Genomic DNA, 22,180 nt, shown 5'->3' on the forward strand with positions numbered 1-22,180 from the left:
CGAATTGACCAATTTTTTTATCCCGTCAAGAAACTAGTTTCTGAAATCTCCAAATTACCTAAACCTGATCCTTAATAACCATTCTAAACCTTCAACTGAGTTAAGATTGCACTTGATTTATTTGTCGTATCAACTCCTCAAGAGCATGTTTTGGAGGATTTCTGACACACAAGAAGAAACATTTGATTTTTCTAAAAAATTGCAACTGGTCATTGACTGTAAGTATCAAAATAATAGTGTTAGTGGCTTTTAGTGGCTTTTAGTGGCTTTTTTAAGCAATTAAAACAAAAATCAAATAATTCTTACTTTGTCTTCTTGCAATGGTGATTGCAATTGTAATGCTGTTGGATTTGCTAAATTTGATGATGTGAACTGTTGCCCATTTGCGAAAGATGTTTGCATTGATGAATATATAGCATTATTAGCAAATTGAAGAACATTTGGATTCGCACATAGCCAAGTGGTGAGCTGAAAGATCGTATCTATGTCATTAAAACATGGTGGAAGTGTAGGAGAAGCAGATGTATTACAAACATAAAGAAGCTGATGTATTTAAATCTCTTGATTCTGGACGCGAATGAGCTGATACACTATCAAGTTAATCTGTATTTCTATGAACTTCACGTAAAGGAGTTGATGTATCCAAATTCCTAGATCTTGAAACTTCACGTAAAGAAATTGAGAGATCCGAATTCCTAGATTTTGAACGTAAAAGAGCCAATGAATTTTCAAGATCGTCTGTATTTCTAGTTGATATATCTGAATTCCTAGATCTTGGAACTTCATGTAAAGGAGTTGAAAGATCTGAATTTCTAGACATGAAGGAGCCAATGAATTTTCAAGATCATCTGTATTCCTATTAATTTCTTGTAAAGATTCTGGACATGAAGCTGATGTACTATCAAATTCATCCATATTTTTATGAATATCACGTAAAGAAGCTGATGTATTCAAAGCCCTAGATTCTGGACGTGGAGCTGATGCACTATCAAGATCATCTAAAAGATAGAAGTACACATTGTTTATTTGGAGATAACAAATTAAAAGGACAAGAAAATGATTATTCCATTAAATCTTTACCATAATCACTATCTTCTAAAATTTCATTTAAAAGATGTGGATTTTTTTTAGTAAGAGATGTGTCACTTTTTTAACGTCCATGTCCACAGCTACGTCCACAGTTAGCAGTTTGAAATTGTTCATCTTGAGATGTATTATTTCGTCCACGTTCACGTTTGGTTTTGGATTTTTTGTGAGAAGATTCATCTTTTCTAGTACTGCTACATCTATGAGTTTGAGGCATTTTTAATTTGAATATTTATGTAAATAAAATATTTATTTTATTTTATTTGTCAAATATCTCTTGATTAAAAATTAAATAATATTTTTTTTTGCTAATCATGTACTTAAAAATTGATCTTAAATAGTATTTTTTTTTTTCGCTAATCATATACAAATTAACTAATTATGTCAGTATGTATTTTTAGTTAATTTAGACTATATTTAGTTAGTTTAATTCAATACGTAGTACTTTTTATACTTTTTTAATTTAGTATAAAAATTAATCAAATTATGTCAGTACGTATTTTATTTAAATTAGTCTATATTTAGTTAGTTTAATTCAATATACAATATTTTTTTCGTATGCTTTTTTTTAATTTAATATAAAAAGTTAGTTAATTTCTACTGACTATTTAATTAATTTATACTATAATAAGCTGGTTTAATCAATGTACAGCACTTATTTTCGTATACTTTTTCAATTAATATAAAAGCATTAGTCAAATAAAGTTTGATTATTTTCTTTTATTATGATATTATGTAATTGATTTAAATAAAATATTACAAGCATCATACGAAATAAATTGATTTTTCACACACTTCTTTTACTTGTTAAAATGTTTCGAAATCGTTATACTTCATTTAATCCACATCATACTTATATTAGATACTGTCATAGCAAAATTAAAAGGTATCTTTACAAATATCAAATGAAGAAAATGAAAGAAATGCATCTGAAGATACAATACAGATATACGTTCATTTTTCTGAAAAATTTTTTATAGATGTAGTATTAGAACTGGCTCACCCTTTAGAACAATTATTTTGAACACTTGGGCTCCAGTATAGATCAGTATTTTGGCGCACTGCTTTCATCCCACCTTCCCATTCAGCACTAGTAAGAAGATAATGAATGGAATAACCCTTTTTAGCTGTTCTTTTTATTTTCCAACAGGACGCTTATATTTTGTGGATGTCTTAGACTCCACTCGCTCCAGTATGATAGCTTCTAGTATAGACATGATTTCTATTTTTCAGTTCCTGGTATACAAATGACGTAGGAGAATTATTTTAGATACTTGCAATTGTATGGGGATATTTTATCATTGAAATTATTAATATTTTACTTTTATTACTTTTATTATCATTGATTAGTTTGAATAGTGGCTCCTTGAAAGCTCAAGTTGAACAAAGCCAAGTTGAACTGGCAGGCTGATGGGACTGATGGAGTCATGGCAATTTATTATTAAAAAAAAAAAGATATCAGATTTTTTTGTGTACTTCAATGATCAGACTAAATTATTACTGATACATTTTTTTTTAAAAAAAGACATTAAAAAAAAAGATAATGTTTTTTTAGACCAAGTTTTTTACATTTTCTATATATTCTATATACTCGGTTTTATTTTTAACTATTCTTGTGTTCATTTTATTTTTAGATTTAGAGAACTATGGAAAGTAAAATGGTCAGAAGAGAGTGTTGTAATTTTTACAGAAAAATATTAACTATCTTTTTCTTTACTATTTAGGACATGAATACCAAGTTTTTGGACTTGTGAACTTTGGATTTAAGACATAAAAAGTATGTTGGTTAGAATTTAGAAGTAGGAGAGTATAATGATTAATTTATTTGTGTGCATTTTTTTTTTTATTTTTTAGGGCGCATATTTATTGGAATACCAGTTTTGGATGTCTGAAGTTCCAATTTCTGAACATGGAAGGTGGGTTGGTTGAAATTAGAGAAATTTAGGAAACGTTAGTAGAATGTTACTAATGTTTCTTTCTTATTTTATAGGTACCGGCTCCTTAGGTAAAGGGAATGGAAGGTTATATTATTATTGAAAGAAAAGATATTATTATCTTTTCTTTTATTTTAGGTGAGCACAGCCAACTGGGGAGCTAGAGAGGGATTAATTCTTGAAATGGTACTTACGTTTTTTAATTTCTTTTATGAAAATTACAAAAATTAGATCGAAATATAATATTAGTTTCATCGACTCCATTGACCCCATTGACCCCTATCGGCTTATTTTTTCAAGCCGAACTGAACTGAATGACTTCGGAGCATCAAGTCAAACCAAATTGACCCCATCAGCACGGTTCAGTGCGGCTTGGACTTAACTTAATAGTGTACATTTGTAACAGTCATGATCTTAGAAACGATATGTACATTCAAAATATGTATTATTATAATATTAGATATTAATTATTTAAAGTTTCGAAAATAGTACTTTAATACAATTATATTTAATTTTTACAATTTTCATAATATCAATTTATTAAATTTTTAAAATTTTGATAATAAATTGTTAATATCCATAATATTAATTTATTTAATTTCGATAATACTAATTTACTAATTTATTAAAATTTTAATAATATTAATTTAACTATAATTTATAATTTCGATAATGTAAATTTAAAATTTCGATAATATAAATTTAAAATTTTTTATTAATATATTTATGGCTTCGAAATGAAATCGATTAAAATAAACTATCGATCATCTTAATATGCAGTAACTGCATCTTGAAGAATTTTAATTAAGTCGAAACTGAGTTTTGACCATAACTTTGCTTTAAATTTAATATGAACATGCGATTTGGTCAAGATTTGGTTTCGGTTTAAAAAATTTCTGCAAAGTATTTATATTTTTAAAGCAGTATATTTATAACCTTGTAAAAAAAAATACTGGAATTCTGTAAATAAATGATTTGGAGTTTACAATTTAATAATTAAAGAAAAATTACTATAAATTATTGATTTTTTTGAAGTTTCTTTAATTTATTTTGTGCATCTTGATTTCCTTGTTTGGCAGATTTTTTATACCAATATATTGCTTTATCTATATATTTTGTAATTCCATCTCCTTTTTCATACATTAAAGCAAGATTATATTGTGCATGTACATCATTATGTCCTAAATTTGCAGCATTTTGATATAATTCAAATGCTTTTTGTTTATCAATTTTAGTTCCAATACCATTACTATAACAATATCCTAGCATCATTATTCCTCCTGAATATCCTCCTTCAGCTGATTGCTTAAACAATTTAAAAGCTTTATTATAATTTTTTTCAATACCAATTCTAAGATGCCAAGATTATATATTGCCATTAAGTTTCCACTATTATTTGCAGCTTTTTTATACCAATAAATTGTCTTCTTTAAATCTATTTCAACACCTATTCCTTTTTCATAACAATAACCAAGACTTAACTGGCCATATGATAAATTTTTATTAGCCACTTTTTCATAATATTCAAAAGCTAATTTATCATTTTTTGTAGTTCCATTTTCATATAAATAACATCTACCAACAAAATATTGTGCTAAAATATGATTTTTTTCTGATGCATCGATAAACAAATTAAATGCTTTCTCATTATTTTTACTTGTTGCAATTCCATAATAATTAGAATATCCAAGTAAAAAAATAGAATTTAAACTATTCTGATTATTCAATAACCAATTATAAAATTCTTGTGAATTTATATTATGAACATTAAAATATTCAATAACTTGTTGTTTCACTGAATTTGCATTAAGTCCTTTATTTAATAATTTAAAAATAAAATCATGTATTTCATCAACTATAATGTTAAAATCTTCAATTGCAAAATTTTCTTGTTTACTTAATATTACCATAGGATCAATTTCTTTTATGTTTATTTTATCAAAATTTTGAATAAGTTGAGATAAATCTCCTTGTAATTCTGAATTATTAGTACTTAAAGAAGTCTCATTAAATTCTAGTTCATTTGTATACTCGGTATCTTGCATTTTGATATTATTGAGCGTTATCAAATGTATTGAATAATGATAAGTTAACAGTAAAGTTAGAAAAAAATGAAAAGTTAAGTTTATTGTGTATGCCTATTTTATATTTTTTTTTTCTCCGATGATAGTCGTACAAGCGTACAGCGACCAAACAAAAAAGTCAGTTGATGCTCACCTTGGCACCGCAGTACGCAGTAATTTTCACTGACAGGGATGCGTCACTGATCACGTGCAAGCACGACTGAGTTCAAAAATACTAATTATCTTAGGGACAGAGATTTTTTTTAGTGGTCCAAAACTTATTTGTCACCCGTTAATTGGGCCTTAACCCAGTGTTTGGAAATGACCTACCATTTAAATGATTTATGAAATCATTTGGCATTATTTATAATCATTTGTCATTTGGTCATTTCAATCATTTGATTTTGATTGGCTAATATTTATCACATAAATAATCATGTGACTATACTAATTAAAAAATAATGAATGTAGTGTAGGCAAAAATTATAATGTTGACCATAAGTACAGATCGAAGAGTGAGGTCCCGTAGGGGATGACGAACAAAGTTCTATACACATATATTAGTTTTAAGTCTTTACGAACTCTTTCTTCTTTTATTTGTAATAGTCTGGGTTCTACCACTCTTTTAGTAATAAAATAAATAAATAAATAAAACATAATGTTGACCAAAATTACATTCAAATGACCAAGGTCATTTGTCATTTTAGCATTGAAATGACATGTCATTTGTCATTTGTTATTTGAATCATTTGGTCATTTCAAGTCATATGCCGGACACTGGCTTAACCTGTCACACATTTCGGACATGCTTTTCACATGCACGTCCGTATTGTGTGCCAGGTTGGTGGCGCAACCAAAGTGCCACAGCCACAATCACGTGATATATCCAATCACAAAATATATTCGTATTGTCAAAATTATTTTTTTTTTTAAGATATTATAAAAAATAAAATTATTTCATTACTTTTTACGATAATTACATTTTTATTCACAATTTTATTAAATTTAAAAACAAATAAACAATATTATTTTAAAGAAATTAATTTTCAAATACACTAAAAAATGCTAACTACTCCATAACGATAATATTTAGTTACGATAAAAATTAATATCTAAGTAATTCCACACCAGCTAAATGATGTTGCTTAATCTTTTTAGGCTTGTTTTATCTAACAAAAGCATTAAAATAATGCGGTAAAGTGAAAAAAATCAATCGCACGCGATATAGTAATTTTATACAAAAAATATTCATACTTTTGCAAATATTAAAGATTTTTAATAAAAATTAATATGTAAGTAGTTCCATACCTGCTAAAAAACTTAGCCTAAGCTTCTTAAACCTATTTCATTTAGTCAAAATCCTGGAATCACGCTACAAAAATAAAAAACAAATGTAACTCAATAAACTTTCTTATATTTTGCAAATATTTAAACAATATTAATAAATAAAGTAATATAATAGTGTTCTCATACTTGTTAAATAGCTCTCTTTAGCCACTCAAATATTGTTTCTTTTAATAACTAAAATTGTTTTAACTAATATGTCAAAATCTATTAAAAAACGCGTTTATTGTAAATAAAAAGTAGCCACAGCTTTATAATAATATTCTATTACTCAAACTTTTAGAAAGTATTTATTTTTTTTTATTGTTATTTAATGGTTTTAAAAAATATTTTAACATAGTTTGAAAAAAAAGGAGAGAGAGTCGAGAAATAATTTTATCTGTTATTGCAAACAAATAAACAAATAAACTAGTATGGCTAGTATGGCATCACAATCTGTGGCACAGCATGTACGCCACTAACCTGGCACACAATACGGACGTGCTTTTCACATATATAATGACGTCATCAAGAAATTTTGAAAAAAAATTTACTAAATAGTACCTTTAATATATTCTTTTTACGGTATGACATTTAATAATACTGTTAAAATTTAAAGTCAAATAATTATTTACAGAGTGTTATTAAGATATATACAACTCTCTTAATAAAATCAAATTTTTTTATTCGTTATAAAGGTTGGCGTTATATGAATAAAATGAGTAAATGATCCCTACCATAATCATTCCAACAATATATTGGAATCTTTTTAAAATGTGACAAAGATAAGAAGAAACAGGACGTGGGATTTGGCTGGAATACTGCTGGAACTCAGGAATTTTTTTTCTAGATGAGTTTGATGGTGGGAACTTGAGCATTTTTTTAAACCATTTTTTTAACGAAATACTTACTAACGTTTTGTTTCTTCTTTTTTTAGATGGCTAAAGAACGCAACAGTAAATAGCATTTTATCCAAATATCCAAAAACTTGATACTACTATACTTATGATAGCCAAATGATCTACGAAGTCAGCAAACTCATACTTGTCTTATCAAGATACACATAATGATACTTATCAAGATGAAATTATTATACGAGTTTGGCCTACTGGATTTACTTTAAATGATAAAATCTTTGCAATGACAATTTGTCATTTTATTTTAAGCAAAGATTATGACGGAATGTCACAGTATATTATGAAGATCATAGAAGTAACGTACCGTATATTCATTATTTGTATACTAATTACTAATTAGTATTTTTACCTTATAGGTACAAAATGAATGATGGTTAATACTTATTTTCATTAAGTATGTATAGTATTTTACTTATTAAACATTTTTTTTATATATGTAAATTGACATTAAAATATATTTCTCTTTTTATTAGCGAAAATTTGGAAAGATATACATAACATTTGCATACAGCACATAGAATTTCGTTTACTTTAATGTTTTAATACAATAAAAATTATAATATAATATAATACTTAAAATCGTACAATATAATACATAAAATGTATAATATAATGTTTAAAAGTGTAAATACATTGTAAACAAAATTTTACAATTTATTATTTCATTAATGCGCGTTTTGAGGGTGCACAATTCGATTATCATAAAACACAAAATCTTGCACATTTTTGTAATTTTTTTTTGTGCATATACTGCGCATAAAAATTTAGTGATGAAAGTCCAAAATAAGACAAACTCTAAAAAAATAAATTAGTACTAAAGATAAAAAGATAAATTAAAAAACCCAAAATTCACTTACATTTTCATAAGAGATCGCTAAAACAAAAATGTAATATAAAAAATAAATCTATAATTTTTTCACATTAAGAAAAGTGTTTAATCTAGGTAAAAGAGAAGGATGAAAAGAGGGAGAGAGGAATAAAAAGAGAGGGAGAGAAAGGCGAAGAACGAAAAAAGGGGAAAAGGAAAAAATGGGAGAGGAAAAGGAAAAAATGAAAGAGAGGGAAAGGGAAAGTACGAAAAAAGGGAAAAAGGAAAAAATGGGAGAGGAAAGGAAAATGAAAGAGAGATAAAACTGTAAAAGAGGAAGAACGAAAAAAAAGAAAAAGAAAAAGAAAAACAAAGAGAGGGGGAAAAAGGAAAGGGGAAGAAATCCGAAGAATAAAAGAAAAGTTTTGTTAAAAAAAAAGCTTAAAAGTTAGATCAGTTAGATCGATCATTAGTATTATATCACGTGATACACGTGATACATAAATTTATATCGCATTCAATATTTTGCAGTGCGAATCCTGAACAAAAATTACATGCACAATATTTTGCAATGAATTGTAAAATAAAATTTCTATTTTGCGCAAAAAATCAACAATTTAAATACTTTACAATATATTGCACAATATTGAAATTATTGAGCAATAATGTGCAATATTGAATCCTCCAAAATTTAGTGATGTTGATATTTTTGATTAATTATTTTTAATTAACAGTAAACAGTTAATATCAAATACACCTTTGACTAATTTAATTATTATTTTTAAAGAAATCATATAGTATATAAATTACTAACCTTAATTTGTTTTTTTTTTAATTGATAAACGCATTATTATTTCTGTAAATGTAGAAGAACAAGTTACATGTAATTACTAACCTTAATTAAATAATCTCTGTAAAATAATTGACCTTATCAAAATTTTTAATAATAATGAGATTATCGGAGAATTTTTTGTTTTCTCATTAAAATATTTTAGTTGCCATCCTTTCAATCTAAATAAATACATTATTTATCACGGATTATTTTCTCAATAATAAATAGACATGAATGTAAAGACTCTTCAGTTTATTTCTGAAAAATATTCCAAGATTTTTTTAATAATACAATGCATACTTTGGAAGTGATCTATTGTTTTCTTTTTTATTTAAAGGTAAAAAAATTGAACAAAGAAAGAGACTTATTCATAATTTACACTATGCGATTTAATTTATATTTATAATAATTATGTATTTTCTTTTTATTCTAAGCCTCCGCCATGATTATCTTTAAGAATAATATGACTTATTTATAATTGTTTTGCTTTGTATTCTATTTTCGCTAAAATTTAATTTATCTTTAAAAAATCACCTATATAAATGATAAATTAGAAAAAAAATAAATAGATAATTATTTAAATGAATATTATTAAACTAATTAGCTAATATGTGTCATATTATGGAAATTCTCATTCAATTTAGATATAGAATCCAATATTATCCCAGTAAATAGTTTTTGTATAAATTTATACCAAACGGGCTCATTGGCTCGAAATTAGCTCAAATTTATGCAAAAAATAATCCAAATTTAAGCCCATCTAGAGCCAATTATATATGGATGAGCCCATTTGGTACAAATTTATACAAAAACTATTTACTGGGTATGAAAGAATTATATTCCGTAAAAGAAAGCTTTTAATGATTAAAATACTAAAATATAAATAAATTAGAAATGAAATGTTACACTATTAAAATACAATAATAATTATTGCATTTTTATAATTGCTAGTAATAAGTATAATTATAAGTAAGGTTAAAAACTTTTAATTAATTGATTAATTTATTTATTTTTCTTTTTTTTTTGATGGGAAAGGTTAGAAAAAGCTAAAATGATTTTTATCAAAAATCATTTTGTATAGAATATCCAAAAACTGACTAGGAACTTTCTTTTATTTTAACTTTAAGATTTATGTTTTACTTATTTATTGTCATTTTATAATTGAGTTATTTTACTATAATTTATTTTTTAAAAATAGCAAAGAATACAAATGTTAAAATTTTACACTCTTAAATTTTTGATATTTTAAAAGACATTTGAAAGATATTATGGAATACAAATTATATTTAAGCATAAAAGAAACTATATAAAAATGATCATATAAAATACATAATATTATTATGACAATTTATTTATTTTATGTTTTAAAGCAGTGTATTTACTATATTGTAAATTTTTAGAACAAATAACACTGCAAATAAAATGATTTAATGTTTTAATTTAATAATTAAAGAAAAATTACTATAAATTATTGATTTTATTCTGAAGGTTACTTAAATTACTCTTTGCTAACTCATATCCTTGTTTGGCAGATTTTTCATACCAATATATTGCTTTATATATATCTTTCGCAATTCCATCTCCTTTTTCATACATTAAAGCAAGATTATTTTGTGCGACATTATCTCCTAAATTTGCAGCATTTTGATATAATTCAAATGCTTTTTGCTTATCAATTTTAGTTCCAATACCATTACTATAACAATATCCTAGCATCATTATTCCTCCTGAATATCCTCCTTCAGCTGATTGCTTATACAATTTAAAAGCTTTATTATAATCTTTTTTAACACTAATTCCATTTCTATAACAATTACCAAGATTACACATTGCTATTAAATTTCCGTTATTTGCAGCTTTTTCATACAAATAAAAAGACTTTTTTAAATCTTTTCAACACCTATTCCATTTCTATAACAATAACCAAGACTTAATTGACCATATGATAAATTATTATTGGCCACTTCCTCATGATATTCAAAAGCTAATTTACCATTTTTCATAGTTCCATATCCATATGTATAACAAATACCAATAAATTGTTGTGCCAATATATGATTTTTTTCTGATGCATTAATAAACAAATTAAATGCTTTCTCATCATTTCTATTTGTTATGATTTTATAATAATTAAAATATCCAAGAATAAAAATCGAATTAGAACTATTTTGATTATTTAATAACCAATTATAAAATTCTTGTGAATTTATATTATGATTATAAAAATATTCAATAACTCGTTTTTTTGATTCCTCTTCAATTCCTTTAATATTTAATTCAGTAATAAAGTCATTTATTTCATTAGCTATCATGTTAAAATCTTTTTCAGTTGAATGATTTTCTTGTTTACTTGATATTGCCATAGAATCAATTTCTTTTGTATTCATTTTATTAAAATTTTGAATAAGTCGAGATAAATCTCCTTGTGATTCTGAATTATTACTGCTTAAAGAAGTCACATTAAGTTCTAGTTCATTTGATATTTGATGATTTTCTATTATTACATCTTTTTTTGTAATTATTGCATTTAGCCAATCAACTACTTGATATATAGTTGGACGATTATCTGGTTCCCCATCCCAACATTCTAAAAACAAGCATAATTTAGAATTAATAATATTCAAATTATAAAAATTTTAAAACATAAAATTATTACTTACTGGTATAAATTTTAACATATTCATCAGGTGTATCAGGAACAACAGTTTCTCTATGACCTTGCGAAATATCCAAAGCTAAACCAATGTCATATTGTTCACCTTCAACATAAAAAGGAGGTTGCCCGCTGGATATCTCCCATAGTAATACGCCCAAACTATAAATATCGCTTTTTTCATTTAATGAATACACTTGCGTTGATTGGTTATTATTTCTTCGTCTACCAAAACTTTTTGGGTCGACGTAAGGAACTATCCCAAATAATTTAGATTGAAAATTTGATGATGCTCCGATTCTTTTGGATAATCCGAAATCCGCTAATTTGATTGTGTTATTACGTAGAAGTATATTACAGGAGTGCTATTAATAAATGTATATTCAGATAAGTAATACAGTATAATATCATTAATAATCGAATAATGTTAAATAAATTACCAAATCACGATGCACTATTCCTTCGTTATGTAAGCATGATACAGCGCAAGATAACTGGTATGCCATTTTATATTTGTCGTCCCAAGAAAGTTTAGTAAAGTTTTCCTCCAAATAACATCGAAGACTACCACCGTCGGCGTACTCCATTACTAACCAATAATTATTATGATTATCTAATGAATAAAAAAAAAAAATCGCTAAATGCATTTCTTTGAATTTTATGATTAACAAGAATATTATATTTATTAAAGATAACGTCGGTCAATAATACCTGTCTCGAGTTTTGTTATCCCATAGCAACGAATAATGTTATCATGAAAATCAACTTCTCGTTGAATTTTTAACTAAAATAAAATTTAAATATTTAAAAATAAGTATATTAAATAAATACTGTATAATCGTAAACGAAAAAAAATTATTTTATATTAAATTACCTCACGAACAATTTCTTTCACGGTGACGTTATCAAGACTAAAAAAAGATTTTAACGCAAATTGTTTTTCTGATTTTTTCCAATTTGCACGATATACTTTTCCGAAACCTCCGGTACCAATATGTTGAATATTATTAAATTGGTTGTATTCATAAAATTTAAAATAGTCTTTATCAACAGCTTCCTCAATCCAATTTACCCATTCATTTGTTTGCTCGGTATCTTGCATTCTGATATTATCGAACATTATTGAACGTATTGAATAATGATAAGTTAACAGTAAAGTTAGAAAAATATGAAAAGTAAAAAATTATTAAAGTTTATTGTATGTGCCTATTTTATATATTTTTTTTTCTCCGATGATAGTCGTACAAGCGTACAGCGTGGTTTAGTATTACCTGCTACCAAACAAAAAAGTGTTTCACCTTGATACCGCAGTACGCAGTAATTTTCACGTTTATATAATGACGTCATCAAGAAATTTTGAAAAAAAAAAATTATAACAATATTATTAAATGTCGTACCGTAAAAAGAATATGTACAATCTATTCCCTCCTATTTATATAAAAGTTAAAAATTCAAAAATAAATTGAAAAAAAAAGTCGAATGTACTTATATTTATATAATATGTTTTAAGCTTATTATTTTTTTTTTTGAAATGAATATTACAAAGTTAGTAAAAAAATGGGGATATTAAAGTATTATTGCCATTTTCAGAAATGTTGACAATCTAAAATTTTGACCATTTTATACCGAACACACCGAACACACCGTGAACACATACAAAAAATTATGCAAACTTGAAGTATTCATGCATAACTTTATATAAAAACTATTTTTGTCATTTTTTAGATATGAATAAAATTGAAAATATGAAAATTTGTACCGAACACACACCGAACACACCGAACATTGGCAAATACAAGCAAATACAAGTGAATACATATATGTAAATAATATAATTTTTATACATTTTTTTATGCACACTACCTAAAAATATATTACTGAAGTTTTAATTTTGTTTTTTTTAAAGGAAAATTTGTTTTTTTTTAATTTTAATTGCTGTGTTCGGTGTGTGTTCGGTGTGTTCGATTTATAGAAATGATCGACATTCTAATGTCAACATTTCTGAAAACGGCAATAATCACATAATTATTTACAGAGTATATACAACTCTCCTCTTGATAAAAATCAAATTTTTATTCGTTATAAAGGCTGACGTTATTGAATAAAATGAATAAATGATCCCTACCATAATCATTCCAACAACATATTGGAATCTTTTTAAGATGTGTTATAAGATGAAATAAGAATATTCTAATTTATCAAAAGTATCATTACATAATTTGATCTAATATAAATGTAACAAATATTATTTTTGAAAAAATTCTAATGGTTTTCTTCTCATTACTTTCTATAAATTAAAAATTATCTAGAAAATTTTTATTCACCAATTAAATGAATATTAATTAAAAAGGATGATGATGATTTTATGGCTAATAAATGTAAAATTTTTTTAGCTAAAATATTATCAAATGATTTTGTGGCATAAATGACAATTTTCTTATGTTTTCAATAAAACTTCAAAATCTTCTAACCGGTAAAACTTCAATATTTGAACACGTTACTATTCAGTAGAGAATTTCAAGTTTTTGTAAATAAATTTCTTTTAAACTATTATCATCATTACGTCCGTATTCACTGACACCTATTAAACTGACATAAATTATACCGGCGTCATTTTGCCTACTTGCCAATTCACCGGCATCACATTTTCCCGAAACCATTTTAACGAATCCCTATTTTGCCGACAAGCCATGATGATCAACATAGAACAGTATGTATATTAAATCAATAAGAAAGCAAGGAATATTTTCAATGATATAAATTTTTTTGTTTCTAAATTCTAACCGTTCTATTTGAAAAAAAAAAAAATAGAGAAAAGATTACAAAGGAATAATTACAGTAGATTGGTGCTATATAATCTTACATTTTAGAACTTGAAATTAGTGCTTTGATCCAGATATTTTTTTTTTTGGATATCCAGATTTTGCAGTTTTCATCCAGATTATAATCCGGATGAAAAATATACGGTTTAAACCGGAATCCGGATGAATCTTTATATATATTTTTTTTGCATAGCACCATAACTTTATATAATTAAGATTTATAAATTATTATATTTTTTTTTTCATTAAAGTGCGACCAATCCGACCATAGACAAAATTTCAAATACTGAAAAGTGAAAACACCAAAAACACTTGCATCACATGTTGGTCAACTAAGTTTAAAACATAATAATTTACTAAACAAAGAATCATTTTTCACATTCAAATATTCAAAAGAAAAAAAAATTTATTATTATTTTTTTTACAATGAAATAATAATTATTATTTTTAAATGAAAAATTATTCAGATCAAATTACAAAAAATTGAGATACTATAAAATTTATATAATTATAATAACTTTTTTTAGAAATTAAAATCTTAGTGTTGTATAATTTGATTCAAATAATTCTTTAATTTTTGAAAGAAGAAACAAATCTCATTTTAACATTTTAAAAATTGCCTTACTAACTCAACACATCTATCTATAGCAATCTTTAGCTGTATATAAAAATATCTTGTTTATCAAAAATTTCATAATTATAGTTACAAGTAATTCTGGCCGAAATTAATATCACGTAACACTGGGAAAATAAAAATTTTTCGAAAATTTTTAATGTTACACAAATTTTAATTCTGGCCAGCATTATGAATACTGGCCAGAATTATTACCGATTAGTTGTAAATCCAATCTGGATTCTGGATCAAAGCACTACTTGAAATAACTTGAATTAAGGCGCAATAAAGAGTGAGGCGCAGTTAATAAATTGGTAAGCCGGTGATTTTACATGTCGGTGAAATGGCATTTTGGTGAAAAGCTGAAACGGAGCCCCATAAAAAATTTTTCAGAAATGATCACGGGACTGGGTTTCTTTGGAATAAAATGATCATTTATAGGAGTTTTTTCATATAGGGAGTAGGTAAATTTCATATCGGTAAAATAGAAGTCAGCAAAATGGTGTTGGTTAATTTCACGTAATTGAAATGGCTGTAACCCAATACGTCATCTTAATATAATCAAAACTATGAAAACAAATTTTAATCCTGTTAAATACTTAAATTAATGTTAATCACAAGGTTTAAAAATTCTCAAGGAATTAGAAAGATATTCTATAGTTTAGATTCAACAACTGTCTGACGTGTAGTATAGATTTTATTTCTCAAATTTTTTTTGCGGGTATTTATATTATGTTTTATTATCATTATAATTTGAACTCTTTCTTCAAACACATTATAATCTCCCTGTAAAAAATTTTTCAGAAAAATGATCACGTGTTTTGAGTTTCTTCAGAATAAAAATTAGAAAGTGATTATTTATCTAAGTTTTTCCAAAATTTTTTTATAAGACCTGAGCCTGAGTTATTATTAGCAAATATATTTTTGAACGGTATCCAGACTAGAGGTCTGCATTGACCACTATTTTACAACCCAGCCTGGCCCACACTTGGAAATTAACATAAAGTGCCCAGCCTGACCTGGACTTAAAATATCAAAAACCCAGCCTGGACCGGACCTGGACTTTTATTATATTATTTTGTTGTAAAAACAAAAAAATTGGCCAACTTAATTTTGGCCAGTTTTAATTTCGGCCGGAATTAAGACGATTTTGGCCAGAATTACAAAAATCTGGGTTTGACGAAAATTCATGTGCCGGCCTGGACCCAGTCCGGGTGAATTTTGAAGAAAATTTGCCGGCCTAAACCCGGATCTGGGTCTGGGCCGGGTTAGGGTTTCCAGGTTCCAGGTCCCATTTGCAGACCTCTAATCCAGACTAGGATGGCAATGGTCACGGTTATTAACCAATCATAACCAGTTATGACCGTGATCGATATCATTCAGTCAAAGGCTTCTGACTGACTATTTACAGCAAATTCAAAATATATGGGATACGAGCAATTTGATTGTTGGGTTGTCAGGGTTATTATATAATCTGATATACTACTTACTATTATACTCATATCATGATTGTCACGTGTTATTTATACTTTTCTAATAAATAACCTACTGCTGAGTAACCCAGCTACCTGACAACCTGACAATCAATTTTCTTAAGTTTCCCGTATATTTTGAATTTTACTGTAACTGACTGTTTAACTGACCATTAACTGACCATTTAATCATTTAACACTTTTTTTATGAACTTAATCAATAAAAAAAGTTGTTATAACATTTCTTTAGTGGATTTAATCAAAAAAAAAACACTTTAACATTTGTTCTTAATTAAATTCATTAAAAAAAATGGTTAAATGGTCAGTTAAACGGTTGGTTGAATGGTTCGTTCAACAGTCAGAAAAACAGTCAGTCAAAATGGTCAGTCGGTCAAAGGCCCTTAACCGGTAACCGGTTATGACTGACCGATAACTGATCGTGACCGACCATTGCCATCCCTAATCCAGACTTTTCACTAAGTTCGTATTACTGAAACTCATTCCGAAGTTATTTTGCCAAAATGAAATTTCGCTGGAGTGATATCATTAAATTGAAGTTTTCAGATTTAATATTATCCAATCAAAAATTGTCACGTTTTAATTGATGATAAAGATATTAATATAGTATGATATTTTTGATTAATTATTTTTAATTAACAGTAAACAGTTAATATCAAATACACCTTTGACTAATTTAATTATTATTTTTGAAGAAATTATATGGTATATGAATTATTAACCTTAATTGAATAATTTCTATAAAATAATTGACCTTATTAAAATTTTTATTAATAATGAGATTATCAGAAAATTTTTTGTTTTCTTATTAAAATATTTTAGTTGCCATCCTTTCAAGAATTTCAATGATTTTTTTCTTCTAAATAAATACATTATTTATCACGGGTTATTTTTCCAATAGTAAATAGTAGACATGAATATAAAGATTCTTCAGTTTATTTCTGAAAAATATTCCAAGATTTTTTTAATAATACAATGCATACTTTGGAAGTGATCTATTGTTTTCTTTTTTATTTAAAGGTAAAAAAATTGAACAAAGAAAGCGACTTATTCATAATTTACATCATGCGATTTAATTTATATTTATAATAATTATGTATTTTCTTTTTATTCTAATCCCTTATCTTTAAAAATAATATGACTTATTTATAATTGTTTTGCTTTGTATTCTATTTTCGCTAAAATTTAATTTATCTTTCTTTAAAAAATCACCTATGCAAATGATAAATTAGAAAAAAATAAATGGATAATTATCTAAATGAATATTATTAAACTAATTAACTAATATGTATCATATTATGAAAATTCTCATTCAATTTAGATTTGGAATTCCAATATTATGAAAGAATTATATTCCGTAAAAGAAAAGCTTTTGAATGATTAAAATACTAAAATATAAATAAATTAGAATGAAATGTTACACTACTAAAATTCAATAATAATCATTGCATTTTTATAATTGTTAGTAATAAGCATAGTTATAAGTAAGGTTAAAAAACTTTTAATTAATTAATTTATTTATTCTTTTTATTTTGATGAGAAAGGTTAGAAAAAGCTATTAAAAATCATTTTGTATAGAATATGATCCGAAAACTGACTAGCAACTTTCTTTTAGAGATTTATGTTTTACTTATTATTATCTTTTACAATTGAGTTTTTCCCTATAATTTATTTTTACATTTTTAAACTTTTAATGTTTGAAAGACATTTTAATTTCAAAAGAAAAATATTATGACATAAACAAAAATATAAAAGAAATTTACTATATAAAAATGATTATATAAAATAGATAAAATTATAACAATCCATTTATTTATATTTTAAAGCAGTATATTTATAATCTTATAAAAAAAAAAATACTGTAATTCTGTAAATAAATAAATTTAAGATTTACAATTGAATAATTAAAGAAAAATTATTATAAATTATTGATTTTTTTGAAGTTCCTTTAATTTATTTTGTGCATCTTGATCTCCTTGTTTGGCAGATTTTTCATACCAATAAATTGCTTTACCTATATCTTTTGTAATTCCATTTCCTTTTTCATACATTAAAGCAAGATTATATTGTGCATCATTATATCCTAAATTTGCAGCATTTTGATATAATTCAAAAGTTTTATTATAATCTTTTTCAATACCAATTCCATTTTTATAAAAATAACCAAGATTAAATATTGCTATTACATTTCCATCATTTGCAGCTTTTCCATACAAATAAAAAGCCTTTTTAAAATCTTTTTCAACACCTATTCCATTTTCATAACAATAACCAAGACTTAATTGACCATATGATAAATTTTCATTAGCCACTTTTTCATGATATTCAAAAGCTAATTTATCATTTTTCATAGTTCCATGTCCAAGTCTATAACAATGACCAATATATTGTTGTGTCAATATATGATTTTTCTCTGATGTATTAATATACAAATTAAATGCTTTCTCATCATTTCTATTTGTTACAATTCCATAATGATTAAAATATCCAAGAATAAAAATAGAATTAGAACTATTTTGATTATTTAATAACCAATTATAAAATTCTTGTGAATTTATATTATGATTATAAAAATATTCAATAACTCGTTTTCTTGATTCCTTTTCAATTCCTTTAATATTTAATTCAGTAATAAAGTCATTTATTTCATTAGCTATCATGTTAAAATCTTTTTCAGTTGAATGATTTTCTTGTTTACTTGATATTGCCATAGAATCAATTTCTTTTGTATTCATTTTATTAAAATTTTGAATAAGTTGAGATAAATCTCCTTGCAATTCTGAATTATTACTGCTTGAAGAATTCTCATTAAGTTCTAATTCATTTGATATTTGATGATCTTCTACTATTACATCTTTTTTTGTAATTATTGAATTTAACCAATCAACTACTTGATATATAGTTGGACGATTATCTGGTTCCCCATTCCAACATTCTAAAAGCAAGCATAATTGAGAATTAATAACATTCAAATTACAAAAATTTTAAAACATAAAATTATTACTTACTGGTATAAATTTTAACATATTCATCAGGTGTATCAGGAACAACAGTTTCTCTATGACCTTGCGAAATATCCAAAGCTAAACCAATGTCATATTGTTCACCTTCAACATAAAAAGGAGGTTTCCCGCTGGATATCTCCCATAGTAATACGCCCAAACTATAAATATCGCTTTTTTCATTTAATGAATACATTTGTGTTGATTGGTTATTATTTCTTCGTCTACTAAAACTTTTTGGGTCGACGTAAGGAACTATCCCAAATAATTTAGATTGAAAATTTGATGATGCTCCAATCCTTTTGGATAATCCAAAATCCGCTAATTTAATTGTGTTATTACGTACAAGTATATTACAGGAGTGCTATTAATAAATGTATATTCAGATAAGTAATACAGTATAATATTATTAATAATCGAATAATCTTAAATAAATTACCAAATCACGATGCACTATTCCTTCGTTATGTAAGCATGATACAGCGCAAGATAACTGGTGTGCCATTTTATATTTGTCGTCCCAAGAAAGTTTAGTAAAGTTTTCCTTCAAATAACACCGAAGATTACCACCGTCAGCGTACTCCATTACTAACCAATAATTATTATGATTATCTAATGAAAAAAAAAAATCATTAAAATGCATTTTTTTGAATTTTGCGATTAACAAGAATATCATATTTATTAAAAATAATTTCGGTCAATAATACCTGTCTCGAGTTTTGTTATCCCATAGCAACGAATAATGTTATCATGAAAATCAACTTCTCGTTGAATTTTTAACTAAAATAAAATTTAAATATTTAAAAATAAGTATAATATTAAATAAATATAATCATAAACGAAAAAAATTATTTCATATTAAATTACCTCACGAACAATTTCTTTCACGGTGACGTTATCAAGACTAAAAAAAGATTTTAACGCAAATTGTTTTTCTGATCTTTTCCAATTTGCACGATATACTTTCCCGAAACCTCCGGTACCAATGTGTTGAATATTATTAAATTGGTTGTATTCATAATATTTAAAATATTCTTTATCAACAGCTTCCTCAATCCAACTGACCCATTCATTTGTATACTCGGTATCTTGCATTTTGATATTATCGGACATTATTGAACGTATTGAATAATGATAAGTTAGCAGTAAAATTAGAAAAAAAAAAAATTATTAAAGTTTATTGTGTATACCTATTTTATATTTTTTTTTTCTCCGATGATAGTCGTACAAGCGTACGGCGTGATTTAGTATTACCTGCTACCAAACAATCAGTCGATGTTCACATGTTCACCTTGATACCGCAGTACGCAGTAATTTCACTTTATATAATGACGTCATCAAGAAATTTTGAAAAACAACAATATTGTTAAATGTCATATCGTAAAAAGAATATATTAAAAGTATTAATCCACATAATTATTTACAGAGTAATTATATTAAGATATATACAACTATCTTGATAAAAATCAAATTTTTTTGTTCGTTATAAAAGTTGAAGTTATTTGAATAAAATTGAATAAATGATCACTACCACAATCATTCCAACAACATATTGGAGTCTTTTTAAAATGTGTTGTTATAAGATGAAAATAAGAATATTCTAATTTATCAAATATATCATTACAAAGTTTACATTTATATTGTTTAGAATATTTAAAAATATAATTTGATTTAATATAAATGTAATAAATGTTATTTTTTGAAAAAAATTCTAATGGTTTTCTTCCCATTTCTTTCCATAAATTAAAAAAATTTTCTAATTCTAAATTAGAGAATTTCCATTCACCAATTAAATGAATATTAATTAAAAGGGGGGATGATGATTTTATAGCTAATAAATGTAAAATTTTTTTGGTTAAAATATTATTAAATGATTTTGTGGCGTAAATGATGATTTTTTTGAGTTTTGAACAAGATTTCAATAAATCTTCAAATTCTTCCAAAGATGTCGATCCCAACCACACCGGTAAAACTTCAATATTTGAACACACCATTTTAATCGCGTGAAGATAATATTCAATTGACAATGGTGATGGAGATGTATTTCGTGATAACAATGTTGTATCAATCGTATATGTTGTATTGTTCGTTATCACTTCAATTGCATTATTCGTATGAGGACGAATATTAAGAATTTTTAAAGTATCTTTTGTTGTTTCTATTAATTTAGCAACAAATATTAAATCTTTCTCTCTAAAATTTAGTAAAGAAAGAATTTCAAGTTTTGATAAATAGACTCCTTTAAAATTATTATCATTAACATCATCTTCATTATAATCAAAACTATGAAAACAAATTTTTAATTCTGTTAAATTAATAAAATTTGTAATTGCTTGAATTGGCAAATAAGTACAATTACAAAGTTCAAGAATTCTTAAAGAATTAGAAAGATGTTCGATAGTTTTCTTTTTAAAAAGATTCACCATCGATCTGACGTAAATAAATTTTATTTCTCTCAAATTTTTTTGCGAGAGAATTAAAGTACTAATATTATCATTATATTTCGAATTTTCTTCAGACATAATACTAATATCTTCTGAATCAGAATCCGAAAGATCACTTATAGTACTATTATGATAAATTGAATTTTCAGATTCAATATTATCTAAACAAAATTCAATACGTTTTAAATTATGA

At 25.5% G+C, this 22,180-nt stretch overlaps 4 protein-coding genes across 4 annotated transcripts; all 4 read right to left on the reverse strand.

Moving 5' to 3' along the window:
* Positions 1 to 291: 291 nt before the first annotated feature.
* OCT59_024220 (uncharacterized protein) lies at positions 292 to 1,303 on the reverse strand (the record flags this gene model as incomplete). The annotated part of the gene is made up of 5 exons (XM_066135277.1): positions 292 to 543; positions 620 to 738; positions 819 to 998; positions 1,081 to 1,095; positions 1,174 to 1,303. 5 exons carry the CDS (start codon positions 1,301 to 1,303, stop codon positions 292 to 294), a joined length of 696 nt encoding a protein of 231 aa, XP_065991316.1.
* Positions 1,304 to 3,702: 2,399 nt separating this feature from the next.
* Positions 3,703 to 5,065, reverse strand: OCT59_024221 (uncharacterized protein; the record flags this gene model as incomplete). Its single annotated transcript, XM_066135278.1, has 2 exons — positions 3,703 to 4,269; positions 4,434 to 5,065. 2 exons carry the CDS (start codon positions 5,063 to 5,065, stop codon positions 4,038 to 4,040), a joined length of 864 nt encoding a protein of 287 aa, XP_065991317.1. The 3' UTR covers positions 3,703 to 4,037.
* A 5,781-nt stretch (positions 5,066 to 10,846) lies between these two features.
* OCT59_024222 (uncharacterized protein) lies at positions 10,847 to 12,736 on the reverse strand (the record flags this gene model as incomplete). Its single annotated transcript, XM_066135280.1, has 5 exons — positions 10,847 to 11,550; positions 11,624 to 11,981; positions 12,057 to 12,229; positions 12,328 to 12,400; positions 12,491 to 12,736. The coding sequence occupies 5 exons, from the start codon at positions 12,734 to 12,736 to the stop codon at positions 10,847 to 10,849; spliced, it is 1,554 nt and encodes a 517-aa protein (XP_065991318.1).
* Positions 12,737 to 18,466: 5,730 nt separating this feature from the next.
* Positions 18,467 to 20,656, reverse strand: OCT59_024223 (uncharacterized protein; the record flags this gene model as incomplete). The annotated part of the gene is made up of 5 exons (XM_066135281.1): positions 18,467 to 19,476; positions 19,550 to 19,907; positions 19,983 to 20,155; positions 20,251 to 20,323; positions 20,411 to 20,656. The coding sequence occupies 5 exons, from the start codon at positions 20,654 to 20,656 to the stop codon at positions 18,467 to 18,469; spliced, it is 1,860 nt and encodes a 619-aa protein (XP_065991319.1).
* Between the last annotated feature and the right edge of the window lie 1,524 nt (positions 20,657 to 22,180).

The sequence above is a fragment of the Rhizophagus irregularis genome, chromosome 4 (genome assembly GCF_026210795.1).
Source record: "Rhizophagus irregularis chromosome 4, complete sequence".
Classification (NCBI taxonomy): domain Eukaryota; kingdom Fungi; phylum Glomeromycota; class Glomeromycetes; order Glomerales; family Glomeraceae; genus Rhizophagus; species Rhizophagus irregularis.